The 24,126-nt window shown below is 38.4% G+C and overlaps 1 protein-coding gene across 1 annotated transcript in view; it reads right to left on the bottom strand.

Annotated features, from left to right (window-relative positions):
• The window catches only part of COL4A2 (collagen type IV alpha 2 chain), a 252,511-nt gene that overhangs the window by 65,053 nt on the left and 163,332 nt on the right, over nt 1–24,126 (bottom strand). The window contains exons 12-24 of the mRNA XM_075852496.1: nt 23,250–23,291; nt 22,611–22,658; nt 21,675–21,761; nt 21,186–21,230; nt 20,736–20,798; nt 19,164–19,208; nt 17,477–17,530; nt 5,067–5,133; nt 3,871–3,981; nt 3,645–3,791; nt 3,061–3,153; nt 2,720–2,883; nt 290–362 (exon numbers count right to left, since the gene is read on the bottom strand). Of these exons, the coding sequence (XP_075708611.1) occupies nt 290–362; nt 2,720–2,883; nt 3,061–3,153; nt 3,645–3,791; nt 3,871–3,981; nt 5,067–5,133; nt 17,477–17,530; nt 19,164–19,208; nt 20,736–20,798; nt 21,186–21,230; nt 21,675–21,761; nt 22,611–22,658; nt 23,250–23,291 (1,039 nt within the window). The remainder of the gene's footprint in view (nt 1–289; nt 363–2,719; nt 2,884–3,060; nt 3,154–3,644; nt 3,792–3,870; nt 3,982–5,066; nt 5,134–17,476; nt 17,531–19,163; nt 19,209–20,735; nt 20,799–21,185; nt 21,231–21,674; nt 21,762–22,610; nt 22,659–23,249; nt 23,292–24,126) is intronic.

Below are 24,126 nucleotides of genomic sequence, written 5' to 3'. Positions count from 1 at the left end.
TATAAAACTCAGTTGTATAAATGAATATAACCCTGAAGCGAGTGTAACAACTGTCTGCAAAACGTCACTGGATTTTACAAATATGAAACCATGCTACCGGAAAAAATAATTCAGAAGCACATAAACTTAAAACAGTGTATGGGCATATCAGAGAACAGAAAGTACTTTGCTCAAATGTATTACTTTTTAATACACGACTTATGTTGTGTAAACAATTTATTATTAACATTTCTCCGAAGGTCATGTTATCTTAGAATTGTAGTCAGAGACATGCACAGTTATGAGTTACCCTTCTCTGTAGCACGCACTGCGTCTCCTGTTTCTCCTGCATTCCCAGGAAGACCATTGACACCTGGACGTCCCTTTTAATTAAATTGATAGAAAAAAAATCAGTCCCGATCCCATGATCCACTTACAAAATGCTTTTACTATAAGGGTATGTGCACACGACAACGCCAAATACGTCTGAAATTACGGAGCTGTTTTCAGGAGAAAACAGCTCCTGAATTTCAGACGTTTTTACAAGTACTCGCGTTTTTCGCGGCGTCTTTCACGGATGTAATTGGACCTGGTTTTCATTGGAGTCAATGAAAAACGGCTCCAATTACGTCCCAAGAAGTGTCCTGCACTTCTTTGACGCAGCCGTAATTTTACGCGCCGTCTTTTGACAGCGACGCGTAAAATGACAGCTCGTCTGCACAGAACATCGTAAGACCCATTGTAAGCAATGGGCAGATGTTTGCCGACGTATTGGAGCCATCTTTACAGGCGTGATTCGAGGCATAAAATGCCTCCATTACGCCTGAAAATTGGTCGTGTGCACATACCCTTATGGTTAGACATCACTAATTAAAATGCAGCAATAATTGGAAGCATTGATACAGTAAGTTCTGGTGGATATTTAGGAGGGCATAGTCCAGGGTGTAACACATCTATTAAGAAAAATTGAAATAAATAAAGTAGTCTTGTACTCTTAAGAATGGAAGAGGGGACAACCAGGTTGTGGTTTGTACAGTACATACTTCAAATGCATGACATCACACATTCAGCATAATTTATTCCTGTGCCATTTCTTTTCAAAATAATATTAGTTCATATTATGCTAAGAAACCAATTATACTATTTAACATATTAATGGTGACAATTCATATTTATAAATTCTTATTCATTATCAAATACATGATAATACATCTGACTATATATATATATATGTATATCATGTATACTCACTTATTTAACTTTGGTTTCCTACTTTTGTGATATTCACCAGAAAACAGAATTAAAATATGTTTTGAGTAAATAAGCCATGTTATGTTTTTGAAGGTGACATTTTAAATATTAACCCCTTACAGTCAAGCCATTTTTTTTCCATCTTTGTTTTTCACTCCCTGCCTTCTATGAGCCATAACTTTTTATTTTTCCCCTAACGGAATATTATGAAGGATTATTTATTGTGGGAGGAGTTGTAGTTTCTATTGGCACCATTTAACCCTTTCAGGACTAGACTAATTGTCGTTTTAATGCTTATTTTTTTTCCTCCCATTCTATGTTTTAGTGGAATTGGAAAAAAACGGTTTCCTCCATCTTCTTTTGGCTTTCGTTTTTACATCTTTCACTGTGCGGTAAAAATGACAAATTTTTCTGATGGTCAATACGATTACGTTGATACCAGATTTATATAGGTTTTTTAATGTTTTACTCCTTTTACAGAGAGAAAACTATTTGTTACAAAACAAAAATGTTTTTTTTTCCATATTCTGAAGGCCAAGCGGTAAGAGGGCTTATCGCGAGCTGTGGTATTTTTGTACATATTACTTTTTGATCACTGTTTATTACTTTTTTTTCACCACTACGTTGACCAAAAAACAGCGATTCTGGCGTTTTATATATATCCTTTTTTTTTTTTAATGCCATTCAGCGTGCGCATTAAATAATGCTATATTGTAATAGTTCTTTCACTGACACAGCGATACCAATTTTGTTAATTTTTTACATTACTTCAAAGGAAAAATGGGAAAAAGTATTTTTTTTTGAACTTTTTTAAAAAATGTTTTCACTACTAAAAACTTTATATAACTTTTTTTTACACAATCTATTAGTCCCCCTAGGGGACTTGAACCAGCGATCGTTGGATCGCTGGTACAATACACTGCAATACTAATGTATTGCAGCGTATAGTCATCAATGGCGTTGTGGGGGCGACGATGAGCTGTCAGAGGGGGCCATCCCCACTTTCTAGCGCCTCAGAAGCTGCGGTCGCGATTGACCGCAGTATTTGAGGTGTTAAACGGCCAGGAACAGCGATCGCGCCATTAGTGCCGGGTGTCAGCTGTAAAACACAGCTGACACCCGCAGCGTATGGAGAGCGCTCCATACTTCTCCCCCTGCACCTTGACATGCACTTACATCAAGGTGCATTAAGGGGTTAAAAGTACCTTTAAAGCAGGATGCAATAGGTAGTCTATCCTGTTGCCATTGACTTCTATTGTAAAAAAAAAAAAAAACAAAATTCATCACAATTTTGTTCTTCAAGAGGACATAAAAATGTAGCCTGTATCATTTTTAAACATACTGTGAATCTAACCATGATGAACTTTGAACCATGATCAAATATAATGCCTATTTTAAGCATCTTGAAAACCAGTAACAGGAGACATATTAACCCATGCTTGATTTTATTATTCTCTTTTAGCACAACATAAAGAACAAAATGTCTCACCTCTATACCAGGTGCACCGGGCAGACCAGGAACACCTCTATCTCCATTCTCCCCTTTACGCCCAGGTTCACCCGGTGAGCCTGAAAATCCTACAGGTCCAGGCCCTCCAGCAGGCCCCCTCGAAGCTTCATCACCAGCAGAGCATCTACATTCACCTTGTTCCCCTTTAAAGTATAAAGAAAAAAAAGATGACACCTTGCTTAATGCAAAATGTTTTGAGTAACAATATAAATATAATTAATTTTTTACATAACTTTGATTGTGAAACGCCACAGATCAGGCTTTGGAAAGTTTTAGCCTTAAACTGAATGTTTTTATTTAAAGTTTTATTTTCAAGTCACCTTTGAGTCCTTTAAAACCAGCTATGCCAGGAGTTCCATTTGGACCTTCTTGCCCCTGAGGCCCTGGTGAGCCTTTGCGTCCAATGCGTCCACCTATAAATATACCAGATGCAAAACATGAAAAGTACAAGAAAATAACATCAAACTAAAAAAACACCTATATAATGAATAATACGTGTTTTTATGGAAAAGTGATTGAATTATGTAGTGTCAAAACAATCATCCTGTCATAAATTATAGAACTTGGAGTGTAACCACTATATTTTGTTATTTTGGTCTCTGACGCTCGATCTGCTAGACAACACGGTTGCTGGCCACAACATCCAGTCAAGAAATTAACGGAGAGGTGCCTGGCTTCCTCTATTCAAGTCAAGATCTGACTCATCTGGCAAAATGGGAATCAGGGAATCCCAGTTCTGATAGGTGGGGGTCCCAGAGGTGGTAGCCCATCTATCAGAAATAGACTGAACGTCCTAAAAGTCTAAAATTGGAAAATACCTTTAAGTCTTTCACAGGGAAATTAACATCAGTGTTTCTGAGATTTTGAGATACTGCTATAGGTATTAGAAGTTATTTCTATTTACCAGGATATCCAGGTAATCCAGGAGGTCCTTGTTGCCCAGGTTCTCCTGGTTGTCCATCAATTCCAGTTTGAAAGGCAGGAAAGCCTTCATCCCCTTGGTAGCCTTTGTGACCTCTTTCACCTTTTAAGCCTGAATAGCCTGGTTGTCCTAAAGAAAGAAAGGTAAAACTGGCGGCATTGATTCATAAGATGATGATGAAAGTATAATATTACTAATTCATATTTACCAGGGAATGTACTTGGTCTTCCCATTAAACCTGGAAGCCCAGTATCTCCTATGTCGCCACTATCCCCATCAAGGCCAGTATTTCCAGGAAAACCAACATCTCCTATTGATCCTATAAATAAACAAAACATTAAAAGTGGCCATAAATGTTTCGTTTTCCTGCAAAGAAAAGAGCAGACAAAGAATCCTCAGCAGCAAAGTGCTATACTTTAATGTACATGGATAACATCCAGTCATATCTTAGATACAAGATAAAAGTTAAATCTTCAGGTCGGGGTGACAGAAATTGACAAAGCTTGTTACATGTATAGTAAATTAGAAATATTTTTGTAAAGAGTTTTTATGGAGAACACAAGAAAAATAAATCTGCTTCTGCCTGTGGCCCCTGGATGGGTCAGTCTTGAATGCCTTTAGTGCAATATTCCAATTATCTCAATGCCAATACCAATATCTGGCCCCTTTCATACATTTTTTTATCTGCCAAATAAGACGTATAGGAACATATTCTTGAATTTTGTCATTGTCTTCTATGTCTCAAACGATTGCGAAAGTGTTTCATTTTAGCACTGATGTGAACACACCCTTAGGGCTCATTCAGACTAGCGTAAAACTCGTCCGTGTGCTGGGCATAAAAATCACGCAGAGCACACTGACCCATTGATTTCAATGGGGCCAATTCACACATGCAGGAGTTTTCACGCAGCGTATGTCCGTTTCGTAAAACACACTGCATGTCCTATATTGGTGCGTTTTTTCATGCACCTATCGCCCATTGAAGTCAATGGGTGCGTGAAAATCACGCACAGAACACGGATCCACATTCGTGTGCTGTGCGCGATTTGCGCATTAATTAAATTGAAAATAATAATAAAAAAAAGTTGTGCTTTGCAAGTGCGTGAATAACGCATGCCCCTCGCAAAGCACACTGATGCATAACGGACCAGATTCACGCGAGTGCGTGTCACTTCTTGTGCCGTTTTTGGAGCCGTTAGAAAAATAGCTCCAAAATTGGCCGTAAAAAACTCAGCCCCGTATTTTCAGACGTTTTTTTGCTAAGCGTGTGAACACACCATCATGCACATATTTGGAAACTATGTGGGGGAAAAAAGGTAAACAAAATGTGGTGTGAAGGGAGCCTTAGGGCATATGTACAGAGAACTGTCTTTTTCAGCTTGATTGTCAGAAACATCTATTTACCTTTTTGCTTATCAGCATGCGTAACATAGGTAATAGGTCCTGGAGCACCTATTCCACCCCGTTCGCCCTAAAGAAAAATATTAATAAAAATAAGTATGCTGAAATCTTTTTATAAAAAAAAACAACCCCTCAGTAACATAATTTATCTGCTTCATGTCATACTAAGAAGAAATACGGTACTTTATTGTTTTTATCTGTCACCAGATTATAAGTGCTCTATCTCCTAAATAATCTGATTGGCGCTGTAATGTAGATAACAACAGTGGTTTTTATTTTGAAAAACGATCAAATTTGAGCAAGTTATGCACAATTTTAGATTTATGCTAATTAGTTTCTTAATAGACAACTGTGCGTGTTTTTACTTTTTTACCAACTGGGCGTTGTAAAGAGAAGTGTATAACGCTGACCAATCAGCATCATACACTTCTCTCCATTCATTTTTAACAGTACTCGTAACACAACGTGATCTCACAAGATCATGCTGTGCTGTCACATACTCCCACATTAACTTTACCGAAGTGTCTTGAGAGTGAATAGACATCGCCTCCAGCCAGGATGCGAAGTCTCTTTAAGGCCTCTTTCACATCACAGTATTTTGATCAGTATTTTGCATCAGTATTTGGAAGCTAAAACCAGAAGTGGAACTTATACAGAGAAGTATAATGAAAAGATTTGTACATCTTCTGTGTTGTAGACCCACTCCTAGTTTTTGGCTTACAAATACTGATGCAAAATACTGCCGTGTGAAAGAGACCTAAGGCACATTTTATACAGTTTTTGAATATTTGTTGTCACTGAGCAGTGAAGTAAACCATTTCATATCTTTACTTTACAGCGTTTTCCTAACCAGTGTTTTGTTTTTTTTTAACTTTCGTCAAGGTGCTTTTCCATTTGTCAGTTTTTTTGCAGCGAACAGGAATCCCATAGCTTTAGGCAACAGACAATAGACAAAGACTAATTCTTTAATCATTTGTTCTACTCTATATAGTCTATTATTTGTCTGTAGCAAGAAAGGGGAATCCCCCCAAAAATAATTGTTTTAAAATGTTGCTTTAACTTGTCAATCTATAAACGTATTTTTGGGGAGAAATGGTATGGGGGGGGGGGGGAGTAGTCTATATCCTGCTAGCAATGTGTGTAGATCAGTAATGTCATTACTGCCTGTTTCAATACATTCACTATTATACCCTTTGTCTCTCTTTTAAAGGCTATGCACATCTTTGACATTTAAAAAATAAAATAAAACAGTGTATCAGTGTTATTGGTGCTACTTTCTGATTACTTTTTATTCAATACAGCTGCTTTGTATCCTGTACACAGAGCAGCTGTATCTAGCGCGGAAATTGTATCCGTCAAGTCAGGTTCAAGCAGGGTCAAGCTGTTATTAATCACATCTAAGTTCGTAACAGATTTGATCGATAACAGGTGGATCTTGCGTGTCTCACTTTCGCTGAACCTATCAGTCCCGCTGAACTGACGGATTCATATCTCAGCGCTGGCTACAGCTGTTCTGTATATAGGATACAAAGTAGTAGTCTCAAAAAGTAAATATAATTTTATTAAAAAGTAATTACAAAGTTTCACAAATCACAGTGATACACTGTTTTGGAAGGTGTGCATAGCCTCTAAGTTTACAGTTACATAAACTGTGTGCACAATTATTAGGCAAGTTGTATTTTTGAGAATTAATTTTCTTACTTAACAACTACAGTGCTGTCGGTCAATCCAAAATGTTAGTAAACCTTAAACCTGAATATTTAAGAACGTAAAAGTGAGGTCTTGGCTTTCTTAGGAGAATATCTATGTGTGCATAATTATTGGGCAAATATTAGTGTGCAGAATTATTATGTAACTAAATGAAAAAGGACAATTTTTCTATCTCACTTGTTTATTTTCATCTGTTAAGGGACCTGCACAGATAAGGTTAAATGACTACATCTGCGCAGGTCCTGAATTCAGGGGGGGGGGGGGGTGTGAGTTTTCAAAATAGCCACTAGAGTACACACTCTAAAGTACAGGCTGACATTTTTAGCTCACTTGTTGGCTCTGCTGTAAAGTCTTGGGCAGGGTCAGCAGACATCTCATTATCATTAGAGTGTGGATGACTTATGGGGGTTGTCATTAGAAAAAAACATGGGTACCATAAACAGCGCCAACCCTGTGCATGGCTTGTGTCTGGAAATGCAGTTCAGCTCCACTGAAGTGAATGGGGTAGAGCTTGCAATACCAGACACAACCCATGGACAGGTGTGGTGCTGTGTTTGGAAGAAAGCAGCCATGTTTTTCTAATCCTGGACATCCCCTTTAATGAAAGGATCTAAGGAATAGGGAGTATTCTTTCACATCTGCGTTCGGTTTTTCCATTATTCGGCTTCATCATAGGAGCAAAACAGCCAAAAAAAGTCGCTGGGTCTGTTGCATGAGGAAAAACAACAGTGCACGACGAAACCCATTGGCTTTGAAAGGTTCCCTCGGGTTTCTGTCATGGTGTCCGTAGTTTTGCTAGTTAAAATAGCACAGCATACTGCACTATTTTGTCCGGCAAAAACGATGGATATGCAAAGTAGATGTGAACAAAGCCTTAAAGCCAATGGGGCAGATTTACTAATCAAAATAAGCCAAAATTCTGGAATAAATTGAGCTAGAGTTCTGGCATACCATTTGTGCACCACATTTATGAACTGTTATAGACACCATATTCAAAATGCTCGACAAGGGGGCTTGACTTAAAATGTGCCAAAGTGCATCAAAATTGCACCAAAATTTTAGCAGTGTGGACATATATTAACATAGAAGAGTAGTAGTTTAGCTAACAAGAGAAATGTGTTGATGAGTTATCTACTATGACTTTGTCAATATGACCAGAGGCAATATGCATGTATCTTGGACAGTCTTGTGCTCTTCATTACATAAGCCCTCTCAGTTTGGCTACAAAGTGTATGACAGTGTAATAAACAATCTGTCTCTTTCCACTTTAGGTAGCAAAAAGAAGATAAAGAAACTGTAAAGGATCTGCCAGGCACAGCTTCTGTGTCAACGCCCATAGGTAATCAGTCTGCACCTGCTTCTATGTCTGTGAGACTGACTCCATCTTCTACCACTCAGCATGGCAGGCTTAGGAGTGGGAGAGCCTATCACAGCCTGGCCAGACGGAGCTAGCTCCCGCCCTCTGTCTATTTATACCTGCCTTTCCTGTTCCTCCTTGCTTGTGACTCTTCTCGTTTGGTTTCCTGGCCCTGCTGCAGCTTCTGAACTATTTGACCCTGCTTCATATTGACCCTGGCTTACTGACTACTCTCCTGCTCTGCGTTTGGTACCTCGTACACTCCTGGTTTGACTCGGCTTGTTCACTACTCTCCTGCTCTGCGTTTGGTACCTCGTACACTCCTGGTTTGACTCGGCTTGTTCACCACTCTTGTTGCTCACGGTGTTGCCGTGGGCAACTGCCCCATTTCCCTTAGCTTCTGTGTACCCTTGTCTGTTTGTCTGTCCTGCACTTACTGAGCGTAGGGACCGTCGCCCAGTTGTATCCCATCGCCTAGGGCGGGTCATCGCAAGTAGGCAGGGACTGAGTGGCGGGTAGATTAGGGCACACTTGTCTGTTTCCCTACCCCCATCATTACAGAAACATTAGAAGAGATAAATAAGACAACTAATGAGGAATTGTTCTAGGTCACAAAACTTCCAAAGCCCTCAAAAAACATTGTTCTAAATCATATAGCCCCTTTACTATAAGCAGTTTGCATCAAACTTGGTGAAACAGATGACTACATTAAGCAGTATTAGGGGTGTCAACGGGTTGTGCTAACTGATAAACAAAATCATAAAGCTTATAATTATCTAGAAAAAAGCATTTTATTTTAAAGTCTATTTACATGAGAAGAAATAGCGTTCTTCGATACTTCGATATTCTTCTACAGTATTTACACACAACTGTATAGTCGCAATATGGTCGCCTATTTAGTCACATACACTATATGGACAATAGTATTGGGACACAACTGTTAATCATTGAATTCAGGTGTTTCTTCCAGTCCTATTGCCACAGAATTAAGCACCTAGTCATGCAGTCTGCCATTACAAACATATGTGAAAGAATCGGTTGTTATAAAGAGCTCACTGAATTTAAGCGTGGCACTGTAATAGGATGCCACCATTGCAACAAGTCAGTTTGTGAAATTTCTTCCCTCCTAGATATTCCATGATCAATTGTGAGTGATGTTATTGTAAAGTGTAAGCGTTTAGGAAGCGTTTAGGAAGCACAGCATCTCCGCCAATAGGTGGCAAAACACGTAAATTTACAGAACGGGGTTACCAAGTGCTAAGGCACATAGTGCATAAAAGTTGCCAACGCTCTGCTGACTCAATAACTGCAGAGTTTAAAACCGCGTCTGGCATTAATATCCACACAGAACTGTGTTCCGGGAGCTTCATGGCATGGGATTCCATGGCCGAGAAGCTGCATGCAAGTCTTACATCACCAAGCACAATGCCAAGCGTCAGATGAAGTGGTGTAAAGCACGCTGCCACTGGACTCTGGAGGAGTGAAATAGAATTCTGTGGAGTGACGAATCACGCTTCTCTATCTGGCAGTCTGATGGACGAGTCTGGGTTTGGCCAATGCCAGGAGAACGTTACCTGCCTGACTGCATTGTGCCAACTGTAAAGTTTGGTGGAATAGGGATAATCACATGGGTTTTTTTTTCAGGGGTTGGCCTAGGCTCCTTAGCTCCAGTGATAGAAAATCTTAATGCTTCAGCAGATTAAGACATTTTGGACAATTGCATGCTTCCAACTTTGTTGGAACAGTTTGAGGAAGGCCCCTTTCTGTTCCATCATGACTGTACCCCAGTGCAGAAATCAAGATCCATAAAGGCATGGTTGGGTTAATTTAGTGTTGGAGTACTTGACTGGCTCGCACAGAGCCCTGACCTCTACACCATCGAAAACATTTGGGATGAACTAGAACGGAGATTGCAAGCCAGACCCTCTCATCCAACATCAGTGTCTGACCTCACAAATACTCTTTTGGATGAGTGGGCAAAAATACCCACAGACACACTGTAAAATCTTGTAGAAAACCTTCCCAGTGGAATGGAATCTGTTTTAGCTGCAAAAGGTCGGATCAACCCCATATTAATGCCCATAGATTTAAAATGGGATGTCATAAAAGCTCCTGTAGCTGTAATGTGTTGGTGTCCAAATACTTTTGTCCATATAGTGTATCTGCTATCATTTTAAGGATTCATGTTTACATACCACAATGCTAGAAATGACCAGTGATCATTTTTATGATCGCATACATATTTTTTTGTACGATCTTTGAGCGTCTTATTGCTAGTCATTTAGTTGCTACACCTAGTCATGTTAAGCCATTATCGTGCACGATCGCTCGTTAGCGTTGGAATTTGACCAATTATTTGCTCTTGTAAATGGGCCTTACTACTATGGGACTAGTACTTTATATTCTGCAGAAATGGGGCCTTGGAGAAAAGATAATTCACGCTGATTAACAGAACACCTACTCTTTGCCCATCTCTGTCACGTTACAAAGTACTTCCAAGAACATAATTCTCACTCAGTGGATGTTTATTTGGTATGCCAATCATTCTCTGTAAACTGTAAGGGTATGTTCACAAGCTGAACCAAAAACATCTGGAAATACGTAGCTGTTTTCAAGGGAAAACATTTTCAGCCGTTTTTTTTTAGCAACTCACGTTTTTTCCGGACGTTTTTGGAGCTGTTTTTCTATAGAGTCACTAAAAAATGGCTCAAGAACAACCTGCATGCATCATATGTCCTAGGGGGAGCTACACTGCGGGAGTCACTTGTTGAGAAGGATCTGGGTGTATTTGTAAATCATATACTAAACAACAGCATGCAATGTCAATGAGCTGCTTCAAAGGCCAGCAGGATATTGTCGTGTATTAAAAGAGGCATGGACTCATGGGACAGGAATATAATATTACCACTTTACAAAGCATTAGTGAGGCCTCATCTAGAATATGCAGTTCAGTTCTGGGCTCCAGTTCATAGAAAGGATGTCCTGGAATTGGAAAAAATACAAAGAAGAGCAACGAAGCTAATAAGGGGCATGGAGAATCTAAGTTATGAGGAAAGATTAAAAGAACTAAACCTATTTAGCCTTGAAAAAAGACGACTAAAGGGGGACATGATTAACTTATATAAATATATTAATGGCACATACAAAAAATATGGTGAAATCCTGTTCCATGTAAAACCCCCTCAAAAAACAAGGGTGCACTCCCTCCGTCTCGAAAAAGAAAGGTTCAACCTGTAGAGGCGGCAAGCCTTCTTTACTGTGAGAATGGTGAATTTATGGAATAGCCTACCGCAGGAGCCGTCACAGCAGGGACAGTAGATGGCTTTAAAAAAGGCTTAGATAATTTCCTAGAACAAAAAATATTAGCTCCTATGTGTAGAAATTTTCCCCTTCCCTTTTTCCATCCCTTGGTTGAGCTTGATGGACATGTGTCTTTTTTCAACTGTACTAACTATTATGTACACAGTAATTATGTATATCAATAACATCTGTAGCAAAGTGTCACAGTGAATAATACACCTATACTAAGTATTATAAGAAAATCTAGTATTATGCAGTCAAAGTTCTATAAATACACATAATACTAAATAACTAAAGCAGTATCAAAAAATAGGTGAAAATGTGTAAGCAAGCATTGTTAACAGATAAATAAGTGGGTTTGCCAATGCAGTTCGGGGAGCTAAACCCGCTTGTTTTTTTTCATGCAAACTTGTAGGTAAAGAGAACTTGCTAACAGATATGGGATATGACATTTTAATGGTCAATAACAAAACTGTTGAAGAATTACAGTGGGTAATGTTATATTCTGTCTTCATTGTACTAGTACATTGGAACCATCTGTGGTCATCATATAATAATGATTTTGGTTATGCTGTTTATAGCCTATTGTTTGTGGCTAAAGAGCTTCACTTTACATCCTTTAAATTGGTTGTTTCTTGCAAAATGTAAGTTGTGATGTGAATTTCATTGGAGCACCTTAAGTTGAGCTTTTAATGGTGCCACACTATTCTGCTATAACTATAATTATTACAGCACGGTTTTATCCCAAAGATGGTGAAAAAGCTTTAAAAGAGAGTAAATATACGCAGATGAAGAATCATATCAGAGATTTTAAGTAACAGCCTCTCTTCACTGCAAATCAACTGTATAATATGCCTTGCCTTACTGTAGGACAACAGGATTATATCGTTTTTTTCTAACAAATTTTCAGACAATTTATTTTCCATAAATTATTTATACGTTTACATCTAGCAGTAAGGCCTCATGCACACGACCGTAGTGGTGTGCATGGCCGTGGTTTTCGGCTCAGACGGCTGCGGAGTGTCACCCGCGGGCCACCCGCAGATCGCGGGCCGTGCACATGGCCTCATGCATTCATTTCTATGAGCCTGGACCGCAAAACACGGCCGTAATAAGACATGTCCTATCTTTTTCCGGTCCAGGCTCCGGGGCAATGCACGGACCGTGGAAACACACGGCCGTGTGCATGGGCTCATAAAAATGAATGGAACCGCAATTCACCCGCAGATTTGCGGGTGAATTACAGCCTCAAAAACACGTTCGTGTGCATGGGACCTAAGAAGAATGTTTTTGTTTGAAGCAAAACACGCAACCTTAACCCCTTGTGTACCCAGCTCATTTTGGCCTTGAGGACCAGACCCATTTTTTCAAATCTGACATGTATCACTTTATGTGGTAATAACTCCGGAATGCTTTTACCTATCCAATTGATTCTGAGATTGTTTTCTCGTGACATATTGTACTTTAGTTTAGTGCAAAAATTTGGTCGATAAATTCATTGCTTATTTGTGAAAAACACCAACATTTAGCGAAAATATGAAGAAATTATGATTTTTCCAATTTTAAATGCATCTGCTTGTAAAACAGATACTAATACCACACAAAATAGTTACCAATTAACATCCCCCATATGTCTACTTTATGTTTGCATCATTTTTTGAACATCCTTTTATTTTTCTATGACCTCACAAGGCTTAGAACTTCAGCAGCAATTTCTCATATTTTTAAGAAAATTTCAAAAAGCGATTTTTTTCATGGACCAGTTCAGTTCTGAAGTTGTTTTGAGGGCCCTATATATTAGAAACCCCCATAAAACACCCCATTTTGAAAACTGCACCCCTCAAAGTATCCAAAACAGCATTCAGAAAGTGTTTCAACCCTTTAGGCGTTTTACAGGAATTGAAGGAAAGTAGAGCTGAAATTTTCAAATTTCATTTTTTTTTACAAAATTCATATGTAATACATTTTCTTCTGTACCACAGAAGGTTTTACCTGAGAAACGCAACTCAATATTTATTGCCCAGATTCTGCAGTTTTTAGAAATATCCCACACGTGGCCCTAGTGCGCTAATGGACTGAAACACAGGCCTCAGAAGCAAAGGAGCACCTCTTGGATTTTGGGGCCTCCTTTTTTCAGAATATATTTTAGGCACCATGTCAGGTTTGAAGAGGTCTTGTGGTGCCAAAACAGTGGAAACCCCCAAACGTGACCCCCATTTTTTAAACTACACCCCTCAGGGAATTTATCTAGGGGTATAGTTAGCATTTTGACCCCACAGGTATTTTGCTATATTTTCTGGAGTTAGTCTGTGAAAATGAAAATCTACTTTTTTTCTGGAAAAACGTAAAAATTTATAATTTTTGCAAGAAATAAAGGAGAGAAAGCACCCCAACATTTGTAAAGCAATTTCTCGCGATTACGGAAATACCCCATATGTGGTAATAAACTGCTGTTTGGACCCACAGCAGGGCTCAGAAGGGAAGGACCCCCATTTGGATTTTGGAGCTCTGATTTTACTGGAATGGTTTTCAGTGCCGTGTCACGTTTGCAACGCCCTGGAGGGACCTAAACAGTGGAATCCCCCCAAAAGTGACCCCATTTTGGAAACTATACCCCTCAAGGAATTTTTCTAGTGGTATAGTTATCATTTTGACCACACAGGTTTTTTGCTGAATTTATTGGAATTAGTCTGTGAGGATGAAAAGAGGCTTTTTTTTGGAAAAAACACAGAATTTTCTAATTTTTATAAGGAATAAAGGAGAAAAAGCACCTCAAAATTTGTAAAGCAATTTCTCCTGATTACGGAAATACCCCATATGTGGTAATAAACTGCTGTTTGGACCCACGGCAGGGCTCAGAGGGGACGGAGCACCATTTGGATTTTGCAGCTCAGATTTTGCTGAATTGGTTTCTGGGGGCCATGTCGCATTTGCAGAGCCCCTGAAGTACCAGTACAGTAGAAATTCCCCAGATGTGATCCCAATCTGGAGACTATGAAAGAATTAAATTAGAGGTGTAGTGAGCATTTTGAGCCCTCAGGTGTTTTATAGATTTTATTAGAATTGGTCCGTGAAAATGAAAACATTTTTTTTTTCCAATAACCTGTAGCTTTAGCTCAGAATTTTTCATTTCCACAAGGAATACAGGAGAAAAGACACCCCAAAATGTGTTACACAATTTCTCCTGATTACGGAAATACCCCATCTGTGGTTGTAAATGGCTATTTGGACATACGGCAAGGGTCTAAACGGAAAAAGTGCAATTTCGTTTTTGGAGTGGAGATTTTACAAAATTTGTTTTTGACGCCATGTTGCATTGCGCTGAGGTACCAGTACAGTGAAAACTCCCGAGAAGTGACCCCATTTAGGAAACTACACCCCTCAAAGAATTCATCTAGAAGTGTAGTGAGCATTTTGACCCCCAAAGGTTTTGCAGAAATTAGTGCACAGTGGATGTTGCAGATATAAAATTGACATTTTCCACATATATGCTATTTCAGTGCCCAATGCGTTGGGCCCAGCTTGTACCACTGGAGACATATGCCCCATAAATTGTTAAGCGGTTCTCCAGAGTACGGTAATACCCCATATGTGGTCATAAACCGCTGTTTGGGCACACTGCCAGGCCCAGAAGGAGCGCCATTTGGCTTTTGGAGCGCAGATTTTGCTTGGTAGTAGTTTTGTTTAGTGTTTTACTGGTGTTTCAGTTTATAATGTGGGGGCATATGTAATCTGTGCGGAGTACATACATTTTTTGCGTGACACACTGTCGTTTTTATTGGTACCATGTTTGGCTACGCGCGACTTTTTGATCACTTTTTATTCCATTTTTTTGGAAACAACGTGACCAAAAAAGGAAATTCTGCCATTGTTTTTTATGGTATTTTTTTTACGGTGTTCACCGTGCGGGATAAATAATATGATATTTTTTTAGGTCAGGCCGATACGAACGCGGCGATACCTATTATGTCTAGTATTTGTCTTTTTTTTCATTTTTTTTCTAATTATAAAGGGCTTGATCAGGGAAACAAGGCGATTATTGTTTTTATTACGTAAAACGTTTTTTTATTTATTTATCGAAAACTTTTTTTTCACTTTTTTTTCACTTTTTATTTTACATATACTAGGGGACTGGAAGATCTGATCTACTGATCCCCTGCACAATACACTGCACTACTTCTGTATGTACTGATGTAGTGCAGTGTATTGTAACTGTCACTTTACAACTGACAGTTGAGCCTATTATGTCCTGCCTTGGGCAGGACCTAATAGGCTCCCGTACCTGGCAACCAGGAAGCCGTTGCTAGGCTTCCTGGTTGCCATTGCAACCATCAGAACCCCGCGATTTTTCGCGGGGGGGGCAATGGGGTGCAGAGGGAGCCCCCTCTCTCTGTATCAATCACTTAAATGCCGCTGTCGCTATTGACAGCGGCATTTAAGGGGTTAAACGACAGCGATCGGAGAGGACAGTGATCGCTGTAGTTGCAGTGGGATGTCGGCTGTATATTACAGCCGACATCCGATGAAGATGGAGCAAGCACAGCTCCTGTGCCCGCTTCATCCTCAGGGCGTTACTATACGCCCATTTTCGGGAAGGGGTTAATAAAAATAGTGTTGTTTTTTTTTGCACCGCTTTCTCTGATCTCCTCACGTATTTCACAGAAGTGAGGAGATCAGAGAAAGTGACAGGAGCTTTCTCCTGCAGAAAACGTCACAGACGGCTGTGATTGGTCAGTCTTCAGAGACTGACAAATCACAGCAATCGCCGGCATTGGGGACTGCTAATTGGTCCCCAGGCCGGTAGCAGAGACGGTTAGCTGTCAATGACAGCTGCCGCCGTTGTTCTGTCACTATGTGATTTCACATAGTGACAGTTTATTCCTGCGCCGTAATAGTACGTCGAAGGTACGCTGGAATAAGCGGCCAGCGACGTACTATTACGTCGAAGGTACGCAAGGGGTTAAAAAAGAAAAGAACAATTAAAGGGTAACATTTCATGGTAATACACAAATAAAAATGACTGTACATCCTTTGAGGAACAGCATGAAATTACTGTTGGCCGGGTGTTTTCTGCATCAAGTCAATTAGCTCATGGTGCACTAGTTGATTACATTACAACAGTATCCCCACTTACTGCAAGCTTTGTAAATGTTGGGTTGTTGCAATACTAGAGAATATGGTAGTTACTGAACATATACTGTATACTCTGGTGTGACAGGAACCTAAATATACACAGTTAAGAAATATAGGCCTAAAATGTACTATGTATTTCTGTTGAAGTAAAAGTTCATGCTAATAGGAGACTAAAGAGTGTTAGAGAACTAAATTATGTGATAACTTAAAAAGTAATGATCTCTGAATAGTACTAACTTAGGCCCCATGCACTGCTCGTGATTACAGGCACAGCCGGCTGCGGACAGTCACCCGCATTTGGGGGTTGTGATCCCTTTATAATGTATTGGAGAATGGTCCGTAAAATAAAAAAATAGGACATAACATATTTTTTACGGATGCTTTCTACGGCCCGGACATCTTCCCGCAATTATACGGGAAGGTGACCGTTGGCCATAGAAATTAATGCATCAGTATTTTGATTTGAAATTATGGTCCGTAATTGCGGATCAAAATAACGGTCGTGTGCATGGGGCCTTAAACAACGCACATTTGTTCTAAAAAAAAAGAATATATATATATATATATATATATATATAGAAAGAAATCCTGCAGCACTCAGGTATGGCAAGCAAAGGTGATTTATTTCAAACAGCAAAACAGGATGCAACGTTTTGTGTCCAACCTTAGGACCTTTTTCAAGCATCCTAAGGTTGGACAGAAACATTGCATCCTGTCATACCAGAGTGCTGCGGGATTTCTTTCTGTATACATTCAGTATCTCTGGATCAGGATTACCTGCTGGGCACCCATATCCATTTTGGAATTTATCTTTGAGTGCTGCTTTTTTCTATTACTATATATATATATATATATATATATATATATATATATATATATATATATATATATATATATATAAAATCATATTTACCTTCATTCCGCGGGAGCCAGGTATTCCCAGATTACCACTTCTTCCAGACAGTCCCTGTTAAAGTTAAAAATAATGAGCTTGAATTAAAGTAGACTTGTGACAAAGAAATAATCAGGGACCATGGTCAAGAGACGAGCTACATAGAGTTTCCAGCTTTAACTCGGGCACATGTTATAGTTAATCATTCTCAGGCAATTTGCATTATCTTGCATTTTATATGCATGTGCTGTTTTTTTTTTTTTAAATACATTCTTTATTTAAAGGTTTTTAAGCGAAAAACAATATAAAGCACAAAAACATGGCACACAGACCAGACCACATGTAACACACAAGGTACAAAGTAAATAGCAAATCCAAACTTATTTTATCAAATAGCGATCTGGGTATTACCCAAAACAAGATAAATATCAATAAGGCTAATAAAATAGAAATATGAAAAGAGCATAGAAAGGCTGTGTTCACATCAGCGTCACCCTTCTGTTCATGGGTTACGTTAGACCTTTCCTTCAGAGGAACCCGGGGTTATTTTAGCGGAAACAATAATGCAGTCAACTACGCTATTGTTTCCGCTAAAAAAAAAATGGAAGCCTTACGGAACAGAAACAAACGGAAACCATTTGCAATAGAAGAATTACCATTGAAATCAATGGTAATGCAAACGGAAGCTATGATTTCCATTTGCCTTTCCGTTCATGGGTTCCTCTACCGTAATCCATGAACGGAATTGTGATGCTGATTTGAACAGGCAATTATACAAAAAGTGTGATGGATTAAAGCAATTTGGTGCATCATCTTCCCCTAAACCAGTAGTCTACAACCTGTGTCTCTCTAGATATTGTGAAACCACAATCTGATATCTGGTTGTCAGGACATGCTGGAAGTTGTAGTTTAGCAACAGCTGGGAATGCTAGAGGCTGCAGACCACTGTTTGAAATGAAGTATTGCACATATGAAAATGTCTATTGTTTTAGCATTAGTGTATATTCACACACGGCAGATTTGTTGTAGAAATTTCTGCAACTGAAAATGGGATTATTTCTGCAGCATGTGCATAGAATTCTGCAGGCCCCATTCAGATGAATGAAGAAATACAAGGAAAAAACACGGCGCCACATGGTGTGAGTAAGCCCAGAAGTAGCAGTCAGTGTATGACAATTGAATGCTTACCACAGGACCGTAGATCAATCACGTTGAACAGGTGGATAGAAGTGAGTGCTGCTGCCGAAATCCCAGCCGGTCAGGCCTAATTGGCCACCGCAATAAAGTCAATATGCAATTCGAGAAAAAAGGGAATAAGTACGGCGCTGCTACTCAATGATGATACAAATGCTGTAAATGATGAAGTTTATTGATCAAGGCTACGCGTTTCAATGCCGCACCGGCATCTTCCTCAGGCCATATAGATATATGGCCTGAGGAAGATGCCGGTGCGGCATTGAAACGCGTAGCCTTGATCAATAAACTTCATCATTTACAGCATTTGTATCATCATTGAGTAGCAGCGCCGTACTTATTCCCGTTTTTCTCGAATTGCATATTGCCATTCAGATTAATGGGACAGTTGCAGACATTTCTACAACAGAACTGCTATGTACATGTGAATATACCCTTATGTACTCTGTGTACTATACAATATAACTATACATTAATTAATATAGTCACATAAATGAGAATGTTTTAAACTTACATCATTTCCAGTTTCACCAGGCGGTCCATTGTTGCCAGAAAAACCCTACGAAATAAAAAATATTGTATATATATATATATATATATATATATATATATATATATATATATAATTAACAGACAATCCACAGTCCAAAAGCACAGGCGGCTTGTGGGGAGCAGACCCACATCCCGTGTATATAGAAAGCAAAAAATAGGCAGAACTTCGTAGAGTAAAGTATAAAATGAGGGGTACTTTATTACCCTGAGTGCCATAGAAAGCAAAAAATAGTCATCACTCCATAGAATAAAGTATAAAATGAGGAGTACTTTATTACTCTCAGTGCTATAGAAAGCAAAAAATCGACAGCACACTGTAGAACACACTGAGTACTCCTCATTTTTCACTTTATTCTACGGAGTGCTGCCTATTTTTTGCTTTTTATATATTATTAACAATATTAGTATAGTCTTGAGATAATTTGTGCATGAGATAACTGAAATTATCAGTTTTCATCTGCTCAATTTCCATGAGTGGCAATAAAATATCCATCAAAATCATTCAAAAGGACAGAGTAGCAGTGATCCACCTACTTGTGGGGATGAGGCCTCAAGTTTCAAGGACAATACCAGTACATTTGAGGGGAGGCGGAAAAATTGGAAGGAGAAGATTACTCAATAAGAACTGGGCAGTGATATGAAAGTTTTATTGTGATTTCAAAAGGATATTATGATTGGGCTGAAGTAGTTTTCTTAGGGAAAGGCATTTGTAAACTAGAATGCATAATAACAGTTGTTTTGTATGAACCTTTCTTATTACTGTCTATTAAGACTGCCCACTCAATCTCCAACTCCAATATACTCTATTACTAATACATTACTTGAAATTACTATTTATAAGAAGAAGCTCTTGCTTCAGTTCTAACGCTGTTTGCCATACGTGTAAACGCGTAATTTCCCCATTTTATTCCCATAATAATAGTTTAGGAAGTCTGAACTCTTAGATACTATACAATGACTTTAAGTTTCAGGACAAGGGTATGTTCACACGAGGTCATTACGTCCGTAATTGACGGACGTATTTCGGCCGGAAGTCCCGGACCGAACACAGTGCAGGGAGCCGGGCTCCTAGCATCATAGTGATGTACGACGCTAGGAGTCCCTGCCTCACTGCCGGACAACTGTCCCGTACTGTAATCATGTTTTCAGTACGGGACAGTTGTCCGGCAGCGAGGCAGGGACTCCTAGCGTCGCACATAACTATGATGCTAGGAGCCCGGCTCCCTGCACTGTGTTCGGTCCGGTACTTGCGGCCGAAATACGTCCGTCAATTACGGACGTAATGACCTCGTGTGAACATACCCTAACTCTCACAAATTGAATCTTTTCCTGAGCAGATTACATAAACTCAGCCAGGTTGTGTTTCCACAACCACTGTGGAGACACAGAAGTGCGACAAGATGTACATCTCTAATATGATGTCTACATTTTCGTTGTTATTATTTCAACAAAAAAAACAAATGGGACAAATATCCAATATGATAGAAAAATTGCTTTAATTATTATCAATGGTATTTTGTAGCATATCATTTACCCTTGCTCCTGGAAAGCCCATTACACCATCTTCTCCCTTTTCGCCTTCAAAAGCTCCTTGCCCCTAAAAACAGAGATATAAGACACATTAGAAATATATGAACAGGATAATAACAACTATTATTGTTATTTGTTGTTATAATATTGTTACCCAATCATAAAGTAAAAGAATTAAAATGAAAAAAAAAAAAATATATTATTTCGTTTAAGAGCTATATAATATAATAATTGTTAAAAATACATATTGTTCTTGTGCAGGTCAGAAATACAATTTTAAACTGCTCACATGCACTTTTATTTATATTCTTTTATAAAATATTGCAGTAAAGTTATTGCATAAATGAATTATATATTTAAATCATAAATCTGTTACATGAGATCAGGAGAACATAAAACAGCATACAACAAAATGCAAAAATAAAAAAATTATTTACAAACAAAAAGTCCTTACCGGTGATCCAGGATATCCTCTCTCTCCCTTTTCACCCTTTTCTCCCTAGGAATTAAGGAAATGTGTTAGACAACTGTGTATTTTTTCTATCTATAGTATCACATCTGTAGCCTGGTCTCTGACATTGCCATATATGTATTAGACTGGGATTAGACATGAAAATATGTATGACATGGGAAACTAGGAAAACCTCTGTACCTACTTCATGACCAGTAAATAACTAACAGTCTATGTCAAACAGCTCTGCTCCTCAGCACTGTTTAGCACAGGGCTGACAACAAAGTAGGGAAAAAACAGCTCGGCAGTAGTCAAGCCAAACCATGTATAATGTAAATCATAAATGCCTACCAATATGTATATACAGCTAAATACACATGTTAATGATGATTGTATTTAAATCAACATTTTGATCAACATGTCAAATTGTAACATAATGACCCCCTGGGTTAAGTCTTACAGTGCCAATGAAATATGAAATGAAATTCTTACCAGATAATCTATTAAGGATACATCAGACGGCTTCACAAACTCTAGGTGGCATGGTGCACCTGTGGGTCCTGTGGCCCCTGTTTCACCCTGTAGATGAAGGAAAGCAGAAGTGTTGTTCACATCTGTTGTATTGTTTAGAGAATGTACCATTGTAAATGAGTAATCATGCTACATGCAATTTGGATATGAGATCATGAGTCATTTTTATTATGTTCCCAGTCCTACAAAAGAAAAATAAACCAGTTTCTAATTTTTTCCAGGAACAAAACAAAAATGTTCAAAAGAAAGTAAAAATAAATTAAAATACAGATGGACATATTGTGAGCATGCAGTGATGCCTGGCACAGGGTATGGAATGGTATGCACAGAATAGCAAGAAACACAGAGAGCCATTATCTACGTCATAAGGCTGAAATATGTATTCTTTCAGGCTCTGTTCACAACTGGATAGATGGAAAAGTACACATTTGGAAATTCTGTGTTTGCCCCTGACCACAGTAATGTTGTTAACCTAAGCCAAAAAGTTGGTTAAGTTGTCCAAAGGGAGCACTTTTCACCACGTCTTAGATTGGCATTTCTGTGGTTTCCATTGCATTAGAATATTGCAATACAATAGCCAATTTTATATCCTCATTTATACAGTGAATAAAGGCATTTTTAGACTAACTAGCACCATTACCTAGGAAATGCAAGCTAAATTACAAAATAAAAGGAAAGTTCCAAAGAAATGTCGATTCTATGGCGAGCAATACACACCGCGAGTTTTAAGACCGTCACCTGAGAATTTGTCTAGCTTGATAGGGCATGTACAGGAAATGTTAAAACAAATACTTTATACTGGAAAGTGATATATAAGTGGCACATCTTAACATCAGAACAAAGTGTACAAAGATGACAAATAAGGAATACAAGCAGAAACAAAGATGATCTGATTACTGTTAAATGACACGGAAGGCCTGGGGGTCCAGGTTTGCCTTGTTCACCCTGTAAATGTAAACACAAATATGGGGAGAATAATCTTATGAGATCATATATATCATAATTCTATTAATTTTCAAAAAAAGCAATGTGGATGTTTTGTTTGCTTGTTCAGTTTATGGTTTTGTAAGTTCAACAAAAATACCATTATTATTTATTTACTACTTCAGTGTTATCTCTGTATCTTATGTTGCAGAAGTCAGAAAATAAAAGGACCTACAATACTACAAATGTTGTACCATAATAGCCATGAAAATATTTGGTGCTTTTTAGGTCATTGTAGCCACGCTCCTTTTTCTAGACTTTCTAAAAAACTGTCAAGTGAGGTGTCCAAAACAAATAAGAAATTTGCCGCATAACATGTACTCCACTTTTTTGGTGAAATTTGTGCCAGAATTCTGGCACATTTTGATAAGTAAATCTCATTAAACTGTTCTCCATTGTCAGCTATATTGTTTACTTTAATATGAAGGATATTTTTCAAATGCCGAATTTCACCAATAAGTAGATAATTTGGATTTGCATAATTACTATCTTATATTAATTTTTTGGAAGTTTAGACTAGAATATTTTCTTGCATAAGAAAATGATATTTACCTGTTCTCCCTTCTGTCCATAAAATCCAATGCCTTTACTACCCTTAAAAAAAATATATAAAAATTTTTTAATGGATACTAAGGTATAATGAATATGGAGCAGTTCATAAACATTGACTAATAAAGAGTAGTAAGCACTATATTTTACAAAGGTTTATAAATATTTTGAACTAATAGTAACAATTCCCATTTTCATTAATTAACAGACGTTACAACTTCCAGAACATAGCAAGAACTTCAGAAATACATATGTAAAATGAATCAATCTTGTTCTTTTGTATTCATAAGAAACATATTTTTTTTAATTTGAGATAAGACGGTCACCAGCCAAAAGACATAGCATCCACATAAAAATATAATGGAAACATTTTTCTACGTACGCCACCAGAGCAGTCACAATAGTCAGACACTTCCTGTTTTCTGTAGCTCATTTGTCAGCTTTGCTTTATAGCAGAGTCATATCATTGTCTACAGAAGGCAGGGGATTTAATGACAAGTCTATTGTACTGCTGGAGGCATAGATAAGGAAGCATAGAAACACTATAGTGTAGATAAGACTCTGTATGTATCTTCCTCTTCCTCTCTGGTCTCTGAGGTTGCCAGCTCCCTGCTCCGCAATAGTATTCAACTGTATCTGCGTCCTGAGGACACAGATACAATTGAATGTGGCAGTCACCCGGGGATCTAAGGCACCGGGCCAGAAATGCCATGTGCAAGCAATGCTATTGCAGAGAATACAGGAAGGAAGTAGCATAGTAACATATTTAGTAAGGCTGAAAAAAGCCATACGTCCATACAGTTAAAGATGCTCTGTCACGACATTATAAGTGGCCTATATTGTACATGATGTGATCGGCGCTGTAATGTAGATTACGGCA

The sequence above is a fragment of the Rhinoderma darwinii genome, chromosome 2, assembly GCF_050947455.1.
Source record: "Rhinoderma darwinii isolate aRhiDar2 chromosome 2, aRhiDar2.hap1, whole genome shotgun sequence".
In the NCBI taxonomy this organism is placed as follows: Eukaryota; Metazoa; Chordata; class Amphibia; order Anura; family Rhinodermatidae; genus Rhinoderma; species Rhinoderma darwinii.
Note: the sequence above shows the minus strand (reverse complement) of the source record. Positions and strands in the feature narration are given on the sequence as shown.